This window comes from Diaphorina citri, unplaced genomic scaffold (assembly GCF_000475195.1).
Source record: "Diaphorina citri unplaced genomic scaffold, Diaci psyllid genome assembly version 1.1 scaffold1282, whole genome shotgun sequence".
NCBI classification, from domain to species: Eukaryota; Metazoa; Arthropoda; class Insecta; order Hemiptera; family Psyllidae; genus Diaphorina; species Diaphorina citri.
In genome coordinates, this window is record NW_007378711.1 from 6799 (window position 1) to 30466 (window position 23668).

The window sequence follows — 23668 nt, forward strand, 5'->3', positions numbered from 1 at the left end:
TCGTGACCCTTGCTGTTGCATTTGTATCCAATGTCCCGAGCCTGTCCCGTGTTTCAACGTCAGCCTGTGCAACATCCTCGCTCTCCTGGCGCTATGGAGTCTTTTTGATCTATTCTGTTGCTATCTCCTATGTGAAGATCTGTTGGATAGCTTCTCCTCTACTCTTGACGGCGCTAATAGGCCTTGGTGTCTTATACCTATACCGCGTCGCGCTACGCGCTCTCGAGTTATTGGCGGATCTCCATAACTTCAAGCTGGCCGTGGAGAGCAAGCTGAATTGCATTGAAAGTAAAGTGTGCAGCATGTTTCAGTCGTGCGAATGTATCCGTATTGAACATAATTGCGACGGCCAAGACATTAACAATTTGACGGAGGAAGGCGGCTGTCGGTCACGGAGAGGGGTGGATTCGTCGCAACCTTCCGTGCATGTGGAGTATGGGACCCCACCATGTAAACCATGCTGTAAACGCTGTTGAGATGACTTTTTTCAATTGTTGGTATCAACCGTGCTATGATAGCTATGACTTGAGAAATAAAGCTTACTTAGATAGGTGTAGCTCTCACCCAAGTGTTAATACATGAAAATTATCTCGGAAACAATAAAAATAAAATTACCTCAATATCCAATTTGGACAAAGATATAGGACCAACTTATTGAAATCCTATAAGTTTACCTATCTGCATATATAGCTGCACTCTGCACTACTTGGGGATACGACACGTACATACCTACATATATACAGGGTGGTTCGTGATTTGCGAACCACGCTTATATCTCAGAAACGGCTGGGAATTAAGGAATGAAATAAACGGCATCATGTAGATGAAATTTTAATGATTAGAATGGATTTTTTTAAATTTGCAATTTGTTTTGCAAAACGGCCCATTTTTTGCCAAATATAGGTCACTTTTATGGGAACCCCCATTTTTTATTTAATTTTTGGAATCAGCATAAAATTTTAATTAAAAAAATGTATTCACTCGAAAAAATTTGCTCTACAAAAATTCTGTACACTGTGAGAAAGAAAAACAATTTCTTAATTATTTCTTTAGTTTTTGTATTATTCACTTAACTATTTCAACAACAATCAACAACAACAAACAAATTTATAAAAGCTGTTCAAAATGAGATCCATTTGTATGTACACAGTAACGCATTCTTCGCTCTAAGCAGTTGTTCCATTGCTACGAAATAAAAACGGCGGTGGAACATTCATCTTTAAAAAAAAAAAAAAAAAAAAAAAAAAAATGCAAAGTCTCGAGGAAAGAAATTTCCCTCAGAAGTAGGTAAATTTATGCTTCAATCTCTCTCAATTATTATTATTTTTTTCCTTGATCATTTCATTGCTGAAGACTGCGGCACTGCGGAGCTTATTGGTTATTGACTTCGGCGTAATGTCTTGTTTGTCCAGTTGTACCTCTCCTAGACTAGGAACAACAACAAACCCATATAGTATCATGGACAGGAAACTAGATCTGGCTTCCAACAATACAAGTTTTAGATTATTAAAATAATATTAATTACCCAATTTATCTACAATGAAGTCGCCATTATTCGACATTACCTATTAATTATTTTATTAATACCAAGTCGTTAGGTATTGTGGGCACAAAATACCATAATTCCCATTAAATTCATAAATTTTATCGATAAGGGTAAGTAGGAAGTAAGTCAATTAATGTTATGTGAGTCACGAAGTGTAATTCAAAAGCCAGTTTTGATCTTTTAATAATAAGTCCTAAAATACCTAGTTGATTGACAGCTTTAAATCTTACCTAATGAACTTAATAGCTAGGTATAGGTAGATAGGTTACGTTAATTTGTCATTAACAACTTACCTTTACCTATTGATTAATTTGTCCTATACCTATTTAGTAAAATAAATTAATAAAAAAAAGCATAATCAGATCATCATTTTTTTTATACGTCGAATGCTCATCAACTTTAATATCCCCTGTGGTTCTCGGGCCGGCTAGGAAATTGCTTACTGGAAAAAGAATAGGACCTCGGGAAAAAGAATATATAGGACCTGCCATGACCAAAAACTAAAACAGAAATGACAGAAGAAGAAGAAGCTCATCAACAGAACTAATATATTTTAGCAGTCCCTAAAATAACTTAGTAGGTAGGTATGTACCTCCGAGGTACCTAACGTAGGTACCTACCACGTGTTTATCAAGTCCCAATTTTGGCTTCACTTTTGCCACATCCGCCACTCACGCACCTCCTTGCTTTTGATCATCACTAGCGGTCCCTGTTGGAAATTCGATCGAACTAAAAAGGTAAACAAAACTTTTGGCACGTTTTTTCAAAATTTCAGATTTTTCAAATTTGTGGGATGGAAAGTTAATTTGGGATTTTTCCTGATTTCTGCGCATTTCTTCCTGTATTTTAAACAGGAATGGTGTAAATTCTATAGGTAGACAGTATGGATTTACTAACAGAGTATGGTGGAGGCTTGAGAAACGATGGAAGGCGAGGACATGAGTTAAGGAAGATCCGTTGTCGGCTTGGAGTTTTCAGTCAGTCGGATGGCAGTGCATACATTGAGCAAGGAAACACCAAGGTTTTGGCGGCTGTATATGGCCCTAGACCGGTAAGTACCTTGCCTGAAGTACTGTGATAAACTTCCAACAGAAGCACTTGTAAGAGCCTGTTCCCACCTAATGTTTGGAATAAAGTTGTGTTGTGTACCTATATTGGGAACACTCTCATTTAAGTTACCTACCTACATTGCCTACAGGACATTTTGTGTCTTTCAGGGAAAAAACAATCATGTCATGTGTAGTGGAAACACTTATGAAATTAGGTACATTGCCTACAGGATACTGAAAAAAAAAGTCACAACTCAGATAGATTTTCATAATTGGGTGAAACTCCCAACTCATGGAAATGTGTTCTAGAACATTGGGTTGAAATTGTAAAGATATTGGGCTTAACCCGGTGGAACAGGCTTCCTTGACATATGTATTGTCCCAGGTTCTAATTGCCCCATTGAAAAAAAAAAAGTGATTGTGTGAGTACTTAACTAAAAATAGAATAGAATACCCTATATTTATACTGCCAGAATGAGAATGTAAAGTCCCTTTACTCCCACAGTGTAAACAAGGTCTTATGTATTTGGTGCCTACACTGCCGTGCTAAGCAAAAATGCCATATGTCAAAAAACCCTACTTTTGGGAAATCAAGTTTAAAGATTTCAATCTATACGGCAAACATACGTTTTTGACATACCACAACACATTTTAGTGGTTTTTAAGGGGTTTAGGATAAAGAAAAAAATATAGGATCAACATTTAGGATCATAGGAACCATTTGGCACCAAAAACCAAAAATTGATTTTTTGTTGACATACAGCATTTTCACTTAGCACGGCAGTACAGTATCTACAGAATAAATTCAATAATAATTATAAACAAAGAACTTTGCTTAGGTACTTTTTTTTTACATTTTGAATTACTCTCTTGAGGAAATGCTCAGCACTTTAGGTATTACTTACTGGTAATGAATGTTATATTATGTGTCTTCATATTTTGGTTTTTATCAGCAGTAACAAATAGTTGATATTGAGAATTGGGCTCTAGATTTGGTAGGGTATAAGAAGTATCAGATGTTGTAATGACTTGAAGTGGGGCATCAATTGAGTCTTTTTTACCAGAAAGGTGCCTAACTAACTTGTACTTGATGTAATAGGTTTTGTAAAGGGAGCTTTTGAACCATTCAATGTTTACATGGGATTCAGTTTGGTTTATTGTCACCCCAGGTATTTGTACTGAATAGTCAATGGTATCATCAGTAGTCACATTCACACTAGACACAGGTTTGCTTTCTCCATAGATTGTATTTTTCTTTAATTCAATGTGATAGGTTTGACCAGGGCTCAAGTCTTCAATTTGGTAAGAATTGCCTTTAATGTCAACTATTTTTTGTGATTCTACATAGCCTTTCTCTGTGTTCTCTATGTTCAAGCTATAACTCCTGGAGGGACAATCTTTGTCTCCTAAATCAGTATCTTTGTCCCATGTTAACGAAATGGACGTGTTGGTAACAGATATTACAGTGAGATGTTTGTCGTTCTCTGAAGTGATACATTTTGTTTCTGCTTTACATGATTTTGTCCAGTCTGGGTCATGTGTTTCTAGTGTCACATCTACAAGGAGAACTCTGAAGTAATAGATACAGCCTGGTTTCAATCCTTCTACTGAAATGTTGCTAGTGGCTACGTTGAATGCTTCATAAGGACCATCATTCCATGTTATGTCTTTGTCTTCACGATATTGAACCTTGTAGAACTTGGTATGATCATACGACCTTTCAATATTACTTGTAGTCAAGTCGATTTGAAGATTCACAGCATTATAACTCGAGTCCAAAACCCGAGGTGATTCCTCCAGATAGGAGGTCATTCCATGTTGTGTCTTTGTCTTCACGATATTGAACCGTGTAGAACTTGGTATGATCATACGACCCTTCAATATTACTTGTAGTCAAGTCGATTTGAAGATTCACAGCATTATAACTCGAGTCCAAAACCCGAGGTGATTCCTCCAGATAGGAGTGGGGCTGTTTGCAATAGGGTCTTATTAGATAAGGTGTTGTACAACCACCCCGACAGACACCAGTATACTGATCACACCCATCTATACACTCTCCACACTTTTGTTTGCAATCTGCTCCATAGTAATCTTCTGGACAATGTTCCAAACATTGCTCTCCTTGGTAACCGGTAGCACAGGAACATCCGAAGTTTGATGTACACAGAACCATACCTTTGCATTGATTGGGTGACTTGGAACACAGCATAGAACATTTGTGTCCGAAATTATTTCTATCACATGATAACCGGTAGCACAGGAACATCCGAAGTTGGATGTACACAGAACCATACCTTTGCATTGATTGGGTGACTTGGAACACAGCATAGAACATTTGTGTCCGAAATTATTTCTATCACATGGAATTTCACACTTCTTACCAGCAAACCCAGGAGTACATAAGCACATAGAGTCCATCTCTACTCCTCCGTTCAAACACTCTATACTGTTTTCATTTGTGTTGGAAGTCATTGTGTTTGTGTCGTAGATTATATTTAACTTTGATATCAAACATGAGGTCACTTCCTTTATTTTGTACAGTTCCAGGTACCTTTCTTCCCATATGTTACTGATAAAAGTAACAAATTTCTGTTCCGATTGTACTAATATCCGTTTTTGGTTCTTCCAGGTGTCAGGAAATATTACATTGACTTTGGTCAGTACTCTCTCCATATTCTTATTATGTCTATACTTACCAACTATCTCTCGATAATCAAGTTGCAATGTATTACCTGTGTTATCCTCCTCAACATACACATTGATTTTAAAACCAGGTTTTCTTACATATAATATAATCAGGGATATGTTAGTATTTAAATCTAGCTTGGGCGAGATTATTGTGGAGGGGTATGCCTGGATAATTTGGTATTGAACATTATGGTCATATACATTAAAACTAAAACCAACTTTTTGAGTTATACTTCTCAACTTTCCTGGAGCTACCTTCTTGGTCTTGTGTATTGTACCAGCAACATAATCATGAATCAATATTTCACCAACTAAACTTATCAATATCTTGAAGTTTCCTTGTTCATCACCGGTATAGCCTCTTCCGCTGTAACATACACTCTGTAACATGGGATCATGACCATAACAAACCACAGTTGCATCGCTTTGTAGTCTTATCTCTATGTATTGCTTATCTTGATAATTGAGTTGAATTTTCAGCCTTGATCTGACTTGAAATTTTATTAAAAGAAAACTACTGTTGACAGAGTTCTGATCAATATCAGCCTCATTGAAAATAATTGTTTCTGAACGGAAGTCTGCTGTGGTTTCTTTTAGAACTTTATATGTTGACAGAGTTCTGATCAATATCAGCCTCATTGAAAATAATTGTTTCTGAACGGAAGTCTGCTGTGGTTTCTTTTAGAACTTTATAATTATTCTTTTCCATGATGAGATTAGTATTTAAAGGATTCTCTTGGAAGAACAAATCCAAGTATCTGGTAGTTCTATCTGATAAAGTGGATCGAGAGGTTATGGGTTCAATGGTGCCATTATCCATCATCTGTTGCCACTTTGTAGCTTTAAGTCCATCGTAGAGGGGCGGTATTGTGGATTCTGGTAGAGGAGTGTCAGGGGTGATGTTGAACAATAGAACACCGGGGTACTCAACATAAGCTGCAGTACATGTGTTTAGATATTTCACAAATTTCACATCTTCATCTTCAGCTCTGACTGTGTTGAACTTGAACACCGTGGTAATTTGATCCGACCCTGCAAGTGGAACAATGAGATACTTATTAATGATAACGAGCAAGGTAGCCCGTGTTTTACACGGAAAGGTTTCGTTCCGATTTTATATCCCTCTACAAAAACAAAATATTTGAAAGTACCTAATAACACGAAAAATTTGGTCACCCCGATAAGTACCTACCTCGGTGGTGTAATGGTCAAGGCGTTCGTCTGGTAAACAGGAGGGCGTGGGTTCAATCCCAGCCGAGGTATGGAATTTTATCCTCAATATAATTTGAGAATTTGACCACAATAATAGTAGTAGCCTACTGCTGGAGTAAAGGGACTTATCAGTCCTATGCGAGCAGTAAAAATAAGCACTATTATTATCATATAGGTAGGTACCTACGTAGGTAGTGTTTACATAAAGCGGAACTTTGAGCAGGGATGTTTGGTATGTGGAGATCATACTATTCATATTATTCTTCTCGATCGAAAAGCATTATTATAATGTAGTAAGTACAGACAAAAGTAAAATTTCATTTACCTATCTTTTTCTTCGCCTTTTCCCGTGTTTTATTTCTACCTATGTATATCCTATCAAAAGTACAACTTACCATCACTTGACCAGATGAACATCAAACCAAATAAAACTGTCAACAAATATTTCATGTCAAACAAAATTTTGATCGTCTCAGATCTCAGAAATAATAAATCTGAGTTTATTATTATTTTATTTATTTGAAGGAAGGAAAATTCATTATGAACTTGTTTCTACAGTTAGTCAATAGAATGGGAGATAAAGCTTGGAAAACGTAAAGTTTGTTAGATGAACTATTAATATTCCTTGTAGGAAATTAGATAAGAAAACTCTCATGGCCGGGTCCACCCGGATCTGCAGCACAAGATAAACGTCCTGCCAACATCAGATTCTGAAAGCCGGACTGTTGTAGTCAAGCAACGTCATCGTTGCACGGCCGAGCAAGTCTCTCTTCTTCTTCTAAACTCCGTTCAAGTTTAACTCTCAGATTCAAGCAATCTGATTGGCCATTTCTTTTGGGAAAATTTTGATATCAACTAATCAGACTGCTCCAAATTTTCGGAGTTCGGCCCATAGTAAAGGAGAGGATTGAAAGGTCCTCTATATACAGCCCTGATGTGGACCTACCTTTTTTATTATTTTTCAAGGCCAATCAATATAAAGGTTGCAAAGTGCACTGATAGCAAGAATTGACCCAGACCCTGTTGAACATGGCTAATAAAAAATAAAAAAAATAATAATAAATAAACTACTCTCTGCATTTTTTTTTTTCTTCTTGAATTTATACTGTACTAGCTGAATTCCGTCGCTTCGCTCCGGAATCCCGCTAGTTCATCCCGAGGCATGGCCAAACTTGTGGAAAAGGCATGGCCGAACTTGTAGTTATCAAACTAAAAACATAAACGAAACTCAAATATTAGGCGAGCGAGGAAAAGTTTTCTATCCCGCAGTCTCTGCACTCTGTGTATTTCTTATGGAGATTTTAGCGATCAAAAATCGATCATATCTCAGGATCGGTTTAGATTTTCGCAAAATCCTTCCTTATTGCACACCTAGACCATAAAAGGAATAATCCTACCAAATTTCAGCTTTCTAGGTGTTGTGGTTATAGAGATAGAGCGATCAGTGTGTGAACTATGAAATGTGAAACGTGAACTGTGAACTGTGAATGGATCTCGTTCTTATAATATAAGAAAGATACACCTATGACCTGGAAGGAGCTCAGATACGAGTATTGTTTCTGGGCGTCCAAAAGGTTTTTATACCCCAATTTTTACTTTCCTTATCCTATAGGAAGGAAAGTAATGTAATCGGCGTTCTTATAATATAAGATATAAGATACGTGTATTGATAAAATTCCATACCTCGGCTGGGATTGAACCCACGCCCTCCTGTTTACCAGGCGATTATCTTTACCACTACACCACCGAGGCAGAGTGACTTTAAAGTCTCTTTTCTCTTTAAAGTAGTTTGTAGTTGTAGTAAAATAAAGACTTTAAAGTATTTTATCCGTATTTGACTCGAAAAAAAAATCCTCTTTCACAATGTGTTTTGCTATAATTTGCTTCGCAGGTTAGAAACAAATCGATCAAAGTGCATGGCTCAGTCCTGATCAACTTCCAATACAGCATGGCCGTATTCAGTACGGGGGAGCGGAAAACCAGACCTCGGGGCGATAGGAAAACATCTGAAATATCTTTGCAGCTACGGCAAGCTGTGTCTGCAGCCATCATGTCCGAAGTTCATCCTAGATCTCAAATAGACATATTTGTAGAGGTGAGCCTTTCGTGTTAACTTGTGAATTTGGCCATTCGCTCTATGTCTCCTTGATCATTACTTCTCTTTTTTTTTTAGAGGTTTGACAGAGGGAACTGTAACTGCTATGGTCTTATCGTCCCGAAATCGAAGAGAGAAGGAAGACAGGATAGGAGAAAGCCAGCCGTTCCGAGAACGAACATTATCCCATCAGGATAAAATCCGTCCCGGGCGGGAATCGAACCCGTGGTCTAGCGCTTACGAGGCAGACGCACTACCAACTAAGCTAACTAGGCTGGCTACCGTAGCTTCTGATATAATACGAATCACAATAAGGTATGAAGATCGATTCCATTTATTCACACATCCTTACAGTAAGGACCAGTCTCATATCTACATCCTTCATCATTGGCAGAGGAAACGGTAGTCGGTACGATATCAATCTTAAACGGAAAATCTGATATCAATCTTACTTAGAGAAACAAAAGTGTCAGATTTTTTCCTTCCTTTCCCCGTCACATACTCGTATTGTGATAATGTTCCCCCATTAGCAAGTCGGCGCTTACCAAACAATACTGCCTATGGCTAACAACGGAGAGGAGCGGAGAGCCCCCGTTAATTTAAATAGAATTAAAAACTTGATGGCACATAAAGCATAGAGCGGGTAGACGGGAACGACAACAGATAGAAGGGACGGATTTAAACTGCATAGAGATGAGAGCAAAAATCTCTATGCTCCATGCTCTCTCTCCGCTAAACTCCGTTCTTAACCTAAAGGTGGAGCAGTTTCCTTGTGACACGTTTTTCGCGAGAGAATGATGTAGAGATAGCCGATGAATAGAAAACGTTGAAAATTGTGACGCCATTTTTACAAATTTTTGAAAGGAGTGATGTTTATCGAAATAAGCTGTGTTGTTCCTCAAGCGACGAAGGTCTCCTATCGCACTATACTCCTCGTATATCAATCGTCATTGTTTTCTCATATATCAAACATATCTAATGTGATTCAAAATGGCGGAGGGCATGTCACCACTTGGCCCATGTTTTAATAAGGCCCACGAGTGTGATAGATGAGTATGAGACTTGAGAGTGTCAAGAACAATTGTAAATTTAATAATTTGTAAACAAAACCTTACGTCATCTTACAACGTTGAAAAATAAACAAAATACAATAAACAAAATGAATTTCCCCGAAAAAGGGCCCAAAGAGGTTCAAAATCTAATGATAAAAATCGCTTCATTTGTTGAACATTGCTGCCAAATTTCATTCAAATCGGACAAACGTTCCAGAGTTACAACGAAACAGACAGACAAATTAAATAAAAATAGACAAATTAAAAAATGAAGACAAATTAAATACAAACTGTCGAATTAAAATATGGACATCACTTCGTTCGTTCAGTGAATAACAGACAAATTAAAATCAAAGTGACGTAAGATAGAAGAGTTTATGTGATAGGTATTTCATATTTCGTCACAGGAAATTACAACACACAGAAGCAGAATTTTGATTTGGAAATGTGAGTAGCAAACTTATAGGTCCCAGATCAGTACTGAACCACGTACACTTCTCATCTACTCGTATGATCAATCTTTTTACACTGGTAATGCCGCCACTTTTCGTTACTCGATTAAAGTAGCTACTCCCCGAACTCCAATCACAGAGCCGAAAAGACTTCGACCCCGCCGGGAATTTAGGACCACCGGCGCGGCGCGCAAGCCTACTGTGTAATACGTAATACCTAGTTTACGTAATATGTACATTTAATAAATTTTACGGACTCAAAACTTTTTTCTGTACGTAATTTGCTGTTGGTATTATGATTCTAGACTGAACATCTTGGAATGCAAAATACATTATTTTCCTTGGGGGAAACTGTGACCAAAGGCTGTGTTGGGTTTAAGAGCTTCTTTTAGTACCTAGTACCTACTTAGTTTGAATTTGTGATTTTACTCTTTGAATTCGATATTTCCCCTTCCAGGTGTTACAGGCGGATGGTGGCAATTTCTGTGCATGTGTAAACGCCGCTACCTTGGCTCTCATCGATGCGGGTATACCAATGCGGGAATATGTGGTAGCTTGTTCAGCCAGTTTAGCCGGGGACACACCACTTGTGGATATTAGTCATTTAGAAGAAACGCTGGGAGGTCCCAACCTTACCGTGGCTGCACTGCCTTTGTCTGGGAAGGTGAGTTTTTTTATTTTTTCTTTTTTTTTCAAGATTTTACCTTGGAATCGCCTTGCCATTACTGCAAGACACATTCTTTTACATCCATGCCTATCCAAAGACGGAAAAGTCCGGTCAAAAAAATTCCGCCCCGGCCGGGATTCGAACCCAGCACCTCCAGGTTGAGAGTTAGTGGTCTTGACCACTCGGCCACAGAGGTGGGCAGGAAAGGTAAGATGTGACACTTAATGGAGCAGAGAGCCTATGCGCTAGGCTCTCTATTGGTCCGGACCGCGGGCATTTTTTTTCAGCTTCATCCGGACCCCGACATGATTAAGTTGCCTGCCCCTGGCATAGAGCATCGAGTAGATAGACTATAGAGGGAAGTGACAACTTCAAACCGTATAGAACTGAGCGCATAAAGCTCCGTGCTCTTTGCTGTCCGCTAGGCTCTGTATTTAAGTAGTCTTAGAATGTTTTTTTTTCTCCTTAATAAGAAGACTGACGACAAAGGGAAGATTAAACAATTTTCCCCTTCTTTGTGGTAGTTTCTTGGCGAAATAAAATAATATACACTTCGCTAAATTTCATGACTCGACGTAGACTTGAACCACCAACCTCCAGATCCAGAGTCCACCCTGGTAATCACTGCACCACTGAGGTTGGTCATACAAACAAACATGAAAAGGTAAATAAATAAATCCATTAGACTCGAACCACCAACTTCCAGATCCGGAGTCCACCGCGCTAAATTTGACCCGATTACATTACTTTCCTTCCTATAGGATGAGGAATTTAAAAAGGCGAATAAAATAATAAATAAATCCTGTGTGTCAGGTGGCTGTTATGGAACTATCGCAGAAGCTACATCTGGATCATTTGCCTCGCGTTCTGGACTGCGCGCTCAAGGGTTGTGCCGATATTCACGCTATTCTGGACACGGCCATCAAGCAGCATCTCATTAAAGTGGCCGGGGCTAGAGGGCTGGGCAGGAAGTTCCAGCTGGGGCAACTGACGGGGAAGAAGAAGGAAGAGGAGAGTAAGGATGTGGAAATGATAACACTGTGATATGGACATTGGGACAAAGTAAGATTATTATTATTTCATACAGGGTGTATTTTTGCACAAAGCTTGTGGTACCTGAGATCAATGTGATTTCTCAATTTATTTAGCCTTAAATGGTATCTTAAGGCTAAATAAATATAGAAGTCACATTTATACAGGGTGTTTTGTAAGTTAAAATAAACTTTAGGTGGTGGTCTGGTGGTTATACACGGGGGATAGGGTAAGCTTGAAAAATAATATGGATACTTTTTTCCCCAAGCCTGCCCTAACCTTGTACTGTGTAGGTATAATCATAACCTCAAGGATATATTCCTGCACGAGCTGTCCTTAGGCCAGCCACTCAATATCAGGTAGACCTGATGACAGGTACACCTGATCAGGTCTACCTCATAGTGTGTGGCTGGCCTTAGATACCCTGAACAGAGAGAGAGAGTGTGTGAGAGAGAGTGTGAGAGAGAGAGTGTGTGAGAGAGAGTGAGAGAGAGAGAGTGAGAGAGAGAGTGCCTGTCCATCCTGTAAACAATTTCCAATTCATAGATTTATACCTATTCTGAGTAATATTGATCATTAGAGGAGGTATTCTGTATTGGAAATTATGTAAATTAGTAGATATGCTAGACAATCTCCAATATTGTACATTTTATGAATTCAATTGAAATACAAACTCTGTGTCCTTTGTGTATATTTGAACCAACCTCGACCTTAAGTTTTCTCCTGCTTATTCCATCAATTATTAGCAAAAGAGTCCCTGAACTTTTTTTTTTTTCTTTAACGAGATACAAATTGATGTCCGCTTGACATGACGTGATTAATGTTCTAATGTCAGAAGATATGTTACATGTGTGGTAGATGGCTCGGTAGCAGAGTGGTTAACAAAGTATTTACATGGTTAACGTATAGGGTTGGATTTCAGGAGACCAATCAATTTTAACGTCTGTTTGAAAATTTAGGCAAATCATAAAAGTTTTATAAATAAAAGGTAAAAATTCAAAAATTATTATTGTATCTAACAAAGATATATCTATCTACTGCTGAAATAAAAGGTCTACCTGTCCTACCTTGACAGCTTATGTTTGAATAGAAAACACAAATAATCCCTTTGCCCAAATAGGACTGAAAAGCACTTGATTTGTTACCGAATAGCTCCTAATGCCCGCCCAACAGGCATATAACAGGCAGGTTGAGTGATTGAATTTTCATGAAACAACAGGCGGCTTCAGAATGCTTGTTGTCTGTGATCTTTTTTTTTCTACACTTTCAAGTTTCTAGCTTGAAAAGCCGCCTGTCAAGCATACTTGAACGTGTGGTATGAATGAAAAATGAGCTTTTTTGCTTCTCCTAAAAAAGTTTGCAAATGGTGGTTATTGTTAAGCGGTGTTGTTTCTCCAGCACCTAAGTAGATCTATCTTTGTTCGGATCAAAACTGTCCATCATCTCGAATGTCAAACAGGTCTCGCGAAGCTCTCATGTTAAGAGAAAGTTCTTGCATCTTGCTCACCTCGAGAGAGAGAGTGTGAGAGAGTGAGAGAGAGAGAGAGCGAGAGCGAGAGAGAGAGAGTGAGAGAGAGAGAGTGAGAGAGAGAGAGAGAGTGAGAGAGAGAGAGAGAGAGAGAGAGAGAGAGAGTGTCTGTCCATCCTGTAAATAATTTCCAATTCATTGATATTTATACCTATTCTGAGTAATATTGATCATTAGAGGAGGTATTCTGTATTGGAAATTATGTAAATTAGTAGACATGCTAGACAATCTCCAATATTGTACATTTTATGAATTCAATTGACTGCTTGTCAGAGCACCTCCACAGAATTGGCTGTGCTGACTCCCCAATATGCCCATTATGCTCACATCAATCACCATGAATGCAGCACACTTAATTACTTGCCCTGCCGTGGAAGCCAGCAATGATATTGTAGGAAAATATTGGGACGCGCGTAGGAAAATGACATAATAATCAATTCCTTTGCATTAGTAAACAACAACATTAGATATTAGATATTAGTGCTTTATTTAGACTGTCGAATTAGGACATGTAGTCCCATTATCTCAACAGTTTAATATTGCACCACTTTATTTATGAATTCAATTGAAATACAAACCCTGTGTCCTTTGTGTATATTTGAACCAACCTCGACCTTAAGTTTTCTCCTGCTTATTCCATCAATTATCAGCAAAAGAGTCCCTGAACTTTTTTTTTTTTTTTTCTTTAACGAGATACAAATTGATGTCCGCTTGACAAGACGTGATTAATGTTCTAATGTCAGAAGATATGTTACATGTGTGGTAGATGCCTCGGTAGCAGAGTGGTTAACAAAGTACTTACATGGTTAACGGAGGATAGGGTGGGATTTCAGGAGACCAATCAATTTTAACATCTGTTTGAAAATTTAGGCAAATCATAAAAGTTTTTAAAAGGTAAAAATTCAAAAATTATCATTGTATCTAACAAAGATATATCTATCTACTGCTGAAATAAAAGGTCTACCTGTCCTACCTTGACAGCCTATGTTTAAATAGAAAACACAAATAATCCCTTTGCCCAAATAGGACTGAAAAGCACTTGATTTGTTACAGAATAGCTCCTAATGCCCGCCCAACAGGCCTATAACAGGTAGGTTGAGTGATTGAATTTTCATGACGCAACTTCAGACTGCTTGTTGTCTGTGATCTTTTTTTTTACTACACTTTCAAGTTTCTAGCTTGAAAAGCCGCCCGTCAAGCATACTTGAACGTGTGGTAATGATTGAAAAATCAGCCTCTTTTGCTTCTCCTAAAAAAGTTTGCAAATGGTGGTTATTGTTGAGCGGTGTTGTTTCTCAAGCACCTAAGTAGATCTATCTTTGTGCGGATCAAAACTGTCCATCATCTCGAATGTCAAACAGGTCTCGCGAAGCTCTCATGTTAAGAGAAAGTTCTTGCATCTTGCTCACCTCATGGCAATTTTTCCGGGAAATTTCAGTGTTGGTTGTGTCCTAATTGTACCCCACAAAAAATAATCATAAAAAACACAATGAAAATTAAAATTTAAAAGACCAAACCTTAATAAAAGTTATTTTGGAGGGTAGCATGCCCGCCTTGTAAACACTAGGTCACGGGTTCGATTCCCACCCGGGGCGAACTTTATCCCAAATAGATCGTCCTAGGAACGGCTGGCTTCCTCCTATCCTGTCCTCCTTACTCTTTGATTTCGGGACGATAAGACCTCTGTTGTTACAGATTCCTCTCTTAGACCTCATTAAGAAAGTATAAATAATGGGGGAAAAATGTATATAAACGTTAAATATCCTGTCCGCCCAGCACCTTACTGAATAAATAATGGACTGAAATCCATCTAAAAATCTTATAAGGTATTAGCTTCTCTACAATGCTCACCTCTGGATGTTTATAATAATAATAATAATAATAATAATAATAATAATATACTATATATGTTTAGTGAACCTTGATTCTCTCGATCTAAATATTGTCCCCCGTACCGTGTTCTCATGAGGTTAATTTGTTACAGATTCATAATCATTATGTTTAATCTGAGGGCTGTTTAATATTTTTCGAGGATTGTCCAAACTGGGAGCTCGTCGATTTTTAGCAAACACCCTAAGGTAGAAACACACTACTATCACGCCACGTGACGTGATAGTAGTGTGGCTGTCTGAACGAGATCACCTATAATATTATGGGAAAACTTTGAACTACATCCTTCTGACTCCCCATGAGTTCACGTGACGTGACGTGACGTGACGGTACTATGTTTCTACCTTTAGATAATGCTCTCACGGGTACTGACTAATAATTCGGGAAGTTGTATTTAACCTCTCATGATAGCCTTCGCTGCAAATAGCAACGCCTGGCGGCGCCCCGGTTGGTCCTAGAGAGTTGCTTTCGGAACAAAAAATGTAGTAAATTTTCTGAACTACAATATTGTTCAGAATGACCTTTCCTTAAATATGTACCGTTTTTGAGTTATGAGCACATTTTTAAAAAAAGCTCGCCAAAAAGCGACAAAGCGGCGCCTGGCGGAGTTAGCTCACCTCTGGCGAGGTGGCAAAGTTGAAATTCGGATTCAGCGCCAAAAAATACATATAAAACCGTCGAGAAAAAAACTTTGGGAATTTTTTCCTGGAAAAATCCCCATCTTACTGGACTATATGAGTTCCCAAGGAGTGAAAGATATATGGCTGAGATAAATGAAGCTCTAATTTCAGTGACCTTCCAACCACATGCTATGTTTTCATTTAATGACATGAGCTTTTTTCTAAACGATTAATAATTTGTTATTATTTATACCGATGGTTTTATTATTTATTTATGCGATGTTTTTATTACTCGTATTTATAGCTACAAGCTTGAATCTTGCTGTTAATACATGTATGTATTCATCAATAGATCTTTTTACCTCAAAAATGTATAATATATCTCTTGTTCAATTTTTGAAAGAAGTCATCAGTTTGGGTTCAAATATTTTTAAATCGCAGGAAGTTGCAGGAACCCTTAGACAAATTAAAGGACAAAATGAGGATAAAATTATGTTTGGATAAAAAGTTAGGCATAGATAATCTGGCAAGAGAACATTTCTACCCTCCACGATCATCCATCCAGACACTCACCACGATCACCGTTTCTTAACATTGGTGACCTGATGAGCTCAACGTGGTACTGCCCAGGGCAAAGTGTTAGAGGTCAGTACACACCCTTCAGTCAATGTTGTTGTTGACTTGAAGACTAGAACATCCAGTTTTTTATTACTATTTTTTTTTTCTCTTCTTTTTTACAGTAAGGACAAGACACACCCCCCAAGATAAACAGGTAGTGAGTCAGTCGGTTTAAAACTTTACATTAAATAATAGTACATAACTAAAACAAAATCGCCAAGAGGCAAATTTGAATATCTCTTCTCGTATTGCATGAATTTTAGGTTGCACTTTTCTTTTTAATCTGAAGATTGAAAATACGAGCTTCTACTTTGGAACAGCCGGGAGTCAAACCCAGCATCTCCAGGTTGAGAGTCAGAGCTCTTAACCTCTCGTTGACAGAGGTGGGCAAGAGTATGTCTAGTTGTAGGTACCTAAGGAGATAAATTCTATCTAATGATGACATGGGACCATCACAGTAACCTTCTGGAAAATATTATCCAAGTTATACCGAATAATAATTTATATTATTATGTTTAAAGAAATGACATCTACTAATTAAAAAAAAAATTAACAGTTCAACATTCTTGTCGCTAATATATCAACTTCAATGATGATGGAAATAAGAATGAATTCTATCTAATAAATAGATATATCAATAAAGAATAACAATAATAGTGAAAAAATATCAATAGCTCATACTTTACATCGAACTTCTTTTTCAGTCCAATTCTAACTTACATATTCGGACACATAAAGCACAACTCTAGTCTCGTATATTCTTCTAAAGCACCTCATTAAAAATCATTAGGGACAGTTTACAACATGACTTTTCAACACGAGCATAAAATATGAAAGCCCTAGCGTGAGCTATTATGGTAGACAATTAACAATGCCCATTATCGCGTTTAACGGGGACTTTGTACAAGAAACACTTCAGGGCCGTCTACAGGCTAACCGGGGCCCGGGGATAACTCCAACAAAACTGATTTTGGGCCCTGAGAAAAAAAAAGAACTGTTGGTTCTGGGCTCTGCGAAAAAAAGAACTGCTGGTTCTGGGCCCTAAAAAACTGCTGGTTTTGTGCCCTGTATAAAAAGAGCTGCTGGTTCTGAGCCCTGAGCAAATAAGGAAAGTAAAAACTGCTGGTTTTGGACCTTCGAAAAAAGAACTGGTTCTGGGCCCTGCGAAAGAAGAAATGCTGGTTCTGGGCCCCGATAAAAGAAAAAAAAACTGTTGGTTCTGGGCCCCGATATAAAAAAACTGCTGTTTCTAGGCCCCCTTTTGGAGCCCGATCCCGAGGCAAATATGACCGGATAAAGCCCCCCGTCACCGGCCCTGCTTGCGCTGTTTTCATCAATAACATGTCACGATAGATCATGAAGACACAACCTTGACCAAAACCTACGCCAATCATGAGTGTTAATACACTCTGGCCAAGAGAGTATAAGTGTACTAAGAGAGTATACCAAGTGTACTTCGAGTGAACAAACCACAGAGCTGTCCAATTCCGGAGGTGTGAGGGCCCGCGATGTGTCTCTGGACCGCGGATGGGGTTGTTTCCGAATCCGGATACCAAACACCTGCAACGTTGCTATTTGCAGCGAAGGCTATCATGAGAGGTTAAATACAACTTCCCGAATTATTAGTCAGTACCCGTGAGAGCATTATCTAAAGGTAGAAACATAGTACCGTCACGTCACGTCACGTCACGTGAACTCATGGGGAGTCAGAAGGATGTAGTTCAAAGTTTTCCCATAATATTATAGGTGATCTCGTTCAGACAGCCACACTACTATCACATTACGTCACGTGATAGTAGTGTGTTTCTACCTTAGGGTGTTTGCTAAAAATCGACGAGCTCCCAGTTTGGACAATCCTCGAAAAATATTAAACAGCGTCACGTGGCGTGATAGTAGTGTGTTTCTACCTTAGGGTGTTTGCTAAAAATCGACGAGCTCCCAGTTTGGACAATCCTCGAAAAATATTAAACAGCCATACAAGGCAGACGCACTACCAACTAAGCTAACTAGGCTGGCCTAATAATAAGTAATAAGAAGACTACTTAAGGGATGATAAAACGTTTCCCCCTTCTTTATGGTAGGTACTTTTGTTGGCAAAATAAGAAAACAGTAGCCAGCCTAGTTATCTTGGAAGTGCTCCTCTGTAAAAAAAGAACCTATCATTATAAAATCATAAAAATAAATATTTGTTTTACATAAATTTGACATAAAAATAAAAGTAAGGAAGTTTAACTGTGTTAAACATAAAGTTTTGTCACAAATGTCGTTCCCCGCTTAATACACTACGCTAAATTTTGTCTTGACGGTTGACGTAGACTCGAACCACCAACCTTCAGATTCAGAGCTGACCACTGTCCACTGAGGTTGGTCATACAAATAAAATTAAATAAGAACGTACATAACTAATCATGTTTCAGGTCGCAGTAATGGAACTATCGCAGAAGCTACATCTGGATCATTTGCCTCGCGTTCTGGACTGCGCGCTCAAGGGTTGTGCCGATATTCACGCTATTCCAGTTATAATTTGACAAAATAACGGAGTTCCAACTTTTAATTCCACAAAACAACCCAGTTCCATGTTTTAATTCAACAAAACAACCCAGTTCCATGTTTTAATTCGACAAAACAACCCAGTTCCATGTTTTAATTCGACAAAATAACCGAATTCCAAATCTTAATTCGACAAAATAACCGAATTCCAAATCTTAATTCTACAAAATAACCAAATTCCAAATCTTAATGCGACAAAATAACTGAACAAAGTGAGTTTGAGATTCAAGTTTTACCTGAGTAACATTCTGAACCTGAAGTTAAAAAAGATGGCATTCTATGATAAACTGCATTTCCTCATGACTCGTATTTCCTGTTCCATTGGGGTTTTAATAAAGCTAATGCAAGTTTGATTTATCACTCCACCTACATACGAATAGACATTAGGTATTTATAGACATTTCAGAGACAGAAGGAGGAAGAGGAAGGAAGAAGGAAGGAGACGGAGAAGGAGGAGGAAGTGAAGAGAAGGTTAGACATTGGGATGTTTATAGGAATTCAAAGACAGAAGAAGGGAGGAGAGAGAAGGAAGAGGATAGATTTGACAATAAAATATATTGAATTGAATTGATATTTATAGGAATCCACAGATTCCACAGACAGAAGACATGAAATCGAATACTTTGTACCTTGCACGAACGAGACTTGGTACCTCAGCGTTAAAGGATGAGGAGAAGAAGGAGGAAGAGAAGGAAAAGGAGGTGTAAGAGGAGGAGGAGGAGGAGAAGGAGGAGGAGGAGGAAGAGGAGGAGAAGGTAAGGAAAGAGGTTTTCTCACTGATAGTGAAATGCTGATATGTCAAAGGTCGATGAACTTTTCACTTAGAGGAAAAATTCAAATTCAAAATAAAGCCTATATCTACGGATCTATAAACTTATTAAACTTGTACATTTCCCCTGAAAAATTTAAGACACAAAAAGGACTTTCACAGTCGGGAAGAAAATGAAACAATTACTTAGGCAAAAACAAACAGGACTTTTCTGCCTGAACCGGTAAGGGAGGGAGATGGAGAGGGGAAGGGGGAGAGGGAGGAGAGAGAGAGCATCAGGGGGGGGGGTGAAGCTTTATGGACTGCCTTCTAAAAAGATTTTTTATTAACATTGCCGGTAAGATATTTTTTCACCGGGTGGGGGGTTGAAGGTAGATTTTTTCCGTTCAGAGGGCAGGTGGGAGGTACTTTTTACGAGAGAATTTGTTATGAGGGCTTTTAGTGGGATATAATCCCTCGAAATACCTTCGAAAAGGAAAATAAGAGAGTCGAGAGAAAACTAAATGTATGTGTGTACCGTGTGTGCGTGAGAGAAGGAAGCAGAGAGAGGGAGAGAGGGAGAGAGAGAGAGAGCGAGAGACAGAGAGAGAGAGAAAGAGAGAGAGAGAAAGAGAGAGAGAGAGAGAGAGAGAGAGAGAGAGAGAGAGAGAGAGAGAGAGAGAGAAATAAAGCAAATAAGGCTGAAAAGTTTCAAATACCTAAGTAGGTATTTTTATTAGGGGGCTGGCAGCTTTCTTTTCCTTCTTTTTCAATATTTCATTTTCAACTTGAGTTTCTGAATAAAAGCAGTCTGAGACTCTAGCCCTCCCTGCTCTTTCTCCTTCTTCTCCTCCTCCTCCTCCTCCTCTCCCCCCCTCTTTCTTCCCCCTCCATCTCTTTCTGAACTGAGTATAAAATAGGTACAGGAAGAGAAGGAGGAAAACTAAATGGAAAGAAAACGAAGGAGAAAACTAAATGGAAAATGGAAGGTAAGAAATTATTACAACTGCAGCGTAGACTGCATTGACTGTTTGGCAATAAAAAAGGAAAAGTCAATATCGATAGGAAATAGAAGGATTGGAAGAGAAGTAGATAGAAGGAGAAGGAAGGGGGGAGGAGGAAGAGAAGGATAAGAAGGAAGAAGAAGAGAAGGAGAACGAGGAAAAGCATGGTAAGATTGAAAAATATCGATACATTTGATGGGGAGAAAGAGAGATATAGAAAGAGAGGTGGTGAAGGAATACTTCACAGCTGCAAAAACAGCAGGACTGAAAGACTGAAATTATTTTCTACCAAAATCCTGTATAGGTAAGTATGAGTACAATACTAAAAATACAACCCACAACATTTTCTATTTTCCTCCATTTCAGCGAAAAGTCCTTCGAAAAAAATTACTCACGCATCAGAAACTATCACAAGGGTTTTCGTTTTGCAGACCGAATCTTTCCCTTTTTTCCACCCCTCTGTTTTTCTTGTTCTGTTGTACATATGAACAGCATTTTTGTTTCCATAAAAACTGACCCTTCTGAACAAATGAGATGTTTTACACCCATAAAGTTTCCTTCGAAACAGATGAAATGTTCTACAGAACATTACACTCATGAAAGTTTCCTGTCTTGAGCCTCAATAAAATTAGACTTATAGCTCTATCATATTATATCCATTGGAGTTCATTACTTGCGGTAATTGGTGTACAGGAAAAAGTCTGATAAAAAAGGGGATTTACTTTAGCTAAAAAAGAGATAATCGCTGTTGGACAAGATACCTATTTGGGTTAAGATTTTAGATTATTGTTGTATAGATGGGTATTTATCTACCGGTAACATTTTTGTAAAATATACATGACTTGGTAATTTCTCTACCAAATGCAACTAGTAATGTGTATTTTTTATCGGCCTCAACCAGTATGCAAAAGGTCGTTTTGACCGCAACCAGTAATGTGTATTTTTTTATCGGCTTCAACTAGTATAGATAAGGTCGTTTAGACCGCAACCAATAATGCAGGTGTATCGATGATTCCACATGCACCTTGCACTTCCCCCTTCATGAAATTAAAGTTACAACTCTATTTTCAATGCAATTGAACTTATATCTCGATAAATAACATGGAGAGAACAAGGCTACCTGTTACCTTAACGTGAGTTAGAGTAACCAGTGCTGAGTACACCTGTAACCTAAGAGTAGCAGGAGTAGCTAGACTGATTCGATTCCCGGTCTGAAGAGATGAGTTTCGTTCTCGGAACGGCTGGTTTTCTCCTATCCTGTCCTCCTTTTCTCTTCGATTTCGGGACGATGAGATCTTCGCTATTAGTTCCCTCTATCAAACCCTTTTTTGAAGAGGTTTTATAGAGGGAACTGTAACAACGGAGGTCTCATAGTCCCGAAATCGAAGAGAAAAGGAGGACAGGATAGGAGAAAACCAGCCGTTCCGAGAACGAAACTTATCTGTTTAGGATAAAGTACGCCCCGGACGCGAATCGGACCCACGTCCTGGCGCTTACAAGGTAACTAGGATGGTAAGTAGCAGAAACTGGTTGTTTGATAGAGATTTACACCCATATTTATGAACAAAATGCTGGCTCTTAAGTTCGTGCTAAGCATAGTCTTAAGGCATTTGACTGGTCAATTTTGACTTCAGACTGATCTAAGAACGATCATTCTTGTTCATAAATACGAGTGTTAATGTCACTGTATAACCACTAAGGTGGCTGACGGGGGGTTTTACCTATTCGGTGACAACCTACCCCCCTACTCACATTAACCTCAACCAGCCTGTGGTAAAGTCGATGTCGTCGACTGTCATTTGAACCTTTACGAATGGTAGTTATAATGAGTCTTATATACCTACTCTTATAACCTCTACTGTCCTTTTTTTTTTTTTTTTTTTTTAAAAAAAAAAAAAAACATGGGATAGGAGAAAGCCAGCCGTTCCTAGAACGAATCTTATCCCTTCAGGATAAAATCCGCCCCGGGCGGAAATCGAACCCTCGACCTATCACTTACAGACGCGCTACCAACCAAGCTAACTAGGCTAGTGCGACCTTGTTTGAGGTGCAGGAATAAACGGTATTCATCTCATTAATCTTTTTTTGTTTTTTTTTTTTTTTTTTTTTTTTTTTTTTTTTTAAAGATGAGTGTTTCCCCCCCGTTTTTTTTTCGTAGCGATGAAACAACTGCTACATTGGACGCTTGTGGCCTGTGTCGTAGCATGCCCATCCCGTAGTATGCCTCTCATCAGATGGGCGAGAAGAGACACAATACTTCCCATTTAGGTGCTGGGTCAACACGAGAACACCAGAAAGTAACCCGTTGGAATATTTGCAATCGAAAAACGAGTACAAAAGTCGATGTTAAAGTCGATGTCGTCGACTATCATTTGAACCTTTACTAATGGTAGTTACTTATAATGAGTCTTATATACTAATATACCTACTCTTATAACCTCTACTGTCCTCTTCTTCTCCTTGTAAATAAAGACTCTCCTATTTTTTATAATGCAAGTCACATGGTTCTTAGTTCTTAGTCAGAGGTCCTTGACAGTCAGTGTTCTGTTGATATCCTCGTCTAAAGACTCGTATATTTTGCCTGTACCGTGCCTCTGTGTACACTTTGTAGCAAGAGACACGAATGTACCTATGTATTTTCTTCTATGTATTTCTTTATTTACTTATCCACAGAAGAGACGAGTGTATGATGTATTTGTACTATTCATTTGTCCATGGTATGTCCACAGTCCATGATATTCATTCATTCTCTCAAGGTGCCAGTCCACCCTAGACTTTTTTTTCGCTAGACATGGTTTCGCGAGACCACTCTCTACGGGGTCTACCAAGTACAGTAGTGTACACAGGTCATAGAGCGCTCTATACTCTTGGTAGAACACAGAAAAAATCGTAAAGCCTTTGCCTTTGAGTTATTGCA

The 23668-nt window shown here is 38.5% G+C and overlaps 2 protein-coding genes across 4 annotated transcripts in view; one reads left to right on the forward strand and one right to left on the reverse strand.

The window, feature by feature from the left end:
- The window catches only part of LOC103515118, a 9055-nt gene extending 1933 nt beyond the window's left edge, over positions 1 to 7122 (reverse strand). Inside the window, exons 1-3 of one of the 2 annotated variants that reach the window (XM_026827914.1) lie at positions 6891 to 7122; positions 5891 to 6315; positions 5318 to 5802 (exon numbers count right to left, since the gene is read on the reverse strand). In XM_026827914.1, coding sequence (XP_026683715.1) covers positions 5318 to 5802; positions 5891 to 6315; positions 6891 to 6945 — 965 coding nt within the window. In that variant the 5' untranslated portion in view covers positions 6946 to 7122. Of the gene's footprint in view, positions 1 to 5291; positions 5803 to 5890; positions 6316 to 6890 lie in introns of both variants that reach the window. The other variant, XM_008480041.3, reaches the window with a different exon arrangement.
- Positions 2308 to 13940, forward strand: LOC103515117 (exosome complex component RRP41). Of its 2 annotated transcripts, XM_026827915.1 has the most exons (5): positions 2308 to 2597; positions 8387 to 8590; positions 10552 to 10758; positions 11575 to 11823; positions 13595 to 13940. In XM_026827915.1, exons 1-4 carry the CDS (start codon positions 2430 to 2432, stop codon positions 11803 to 11805), a joined length of 810 nt encoding a protein of 269 aa, XP_026683716.1. In that variant the 5' UTR covers positions 2308 to 2429; the 3' UTR covers positions 11806 to 11823; positions 13595 to 13940. The 2 variants fall into 2 exon arrangements, with proteins under 2 accessions (XP_026683716.1, XP_008478261.1); XM_008480039.3 differs by lacking the exon at positions 13595 to 13940 and having other exon boundaries at positions 11575 to 12502.
- The last annotated feature ends 9728 nt before the right edge of the window (positions 13941 to 23668 follow it).

What these genes read in the sequence shown, in the direction of transcription:
- LOC103515117 (XM_026827915.1), top strand. Translation starts at nt 2,430, where the DNA reads ATGGATTTACTAACAGAGTATGGTGGAGGCTTGAGAAACGATGGAAGG. An exon ending in CTGTATATGGCCCTAGACCG is followed by an intron (nt 2,598 to 8,386) that starts GTAAGTACCTTG and finishes TTTGCTTCGCAG; the next exon opens with GTTAGAAACAAATCGATCAA. An exon ending in AAATAGACATATTTGTAGAG is followed by an intron (nt 8,591 to 10,551) that starts GTGAGCCTTTCG and finishes TTCCCCTTCCAG; the next exon opens with GTGTTACAGGCGGATGGTGG.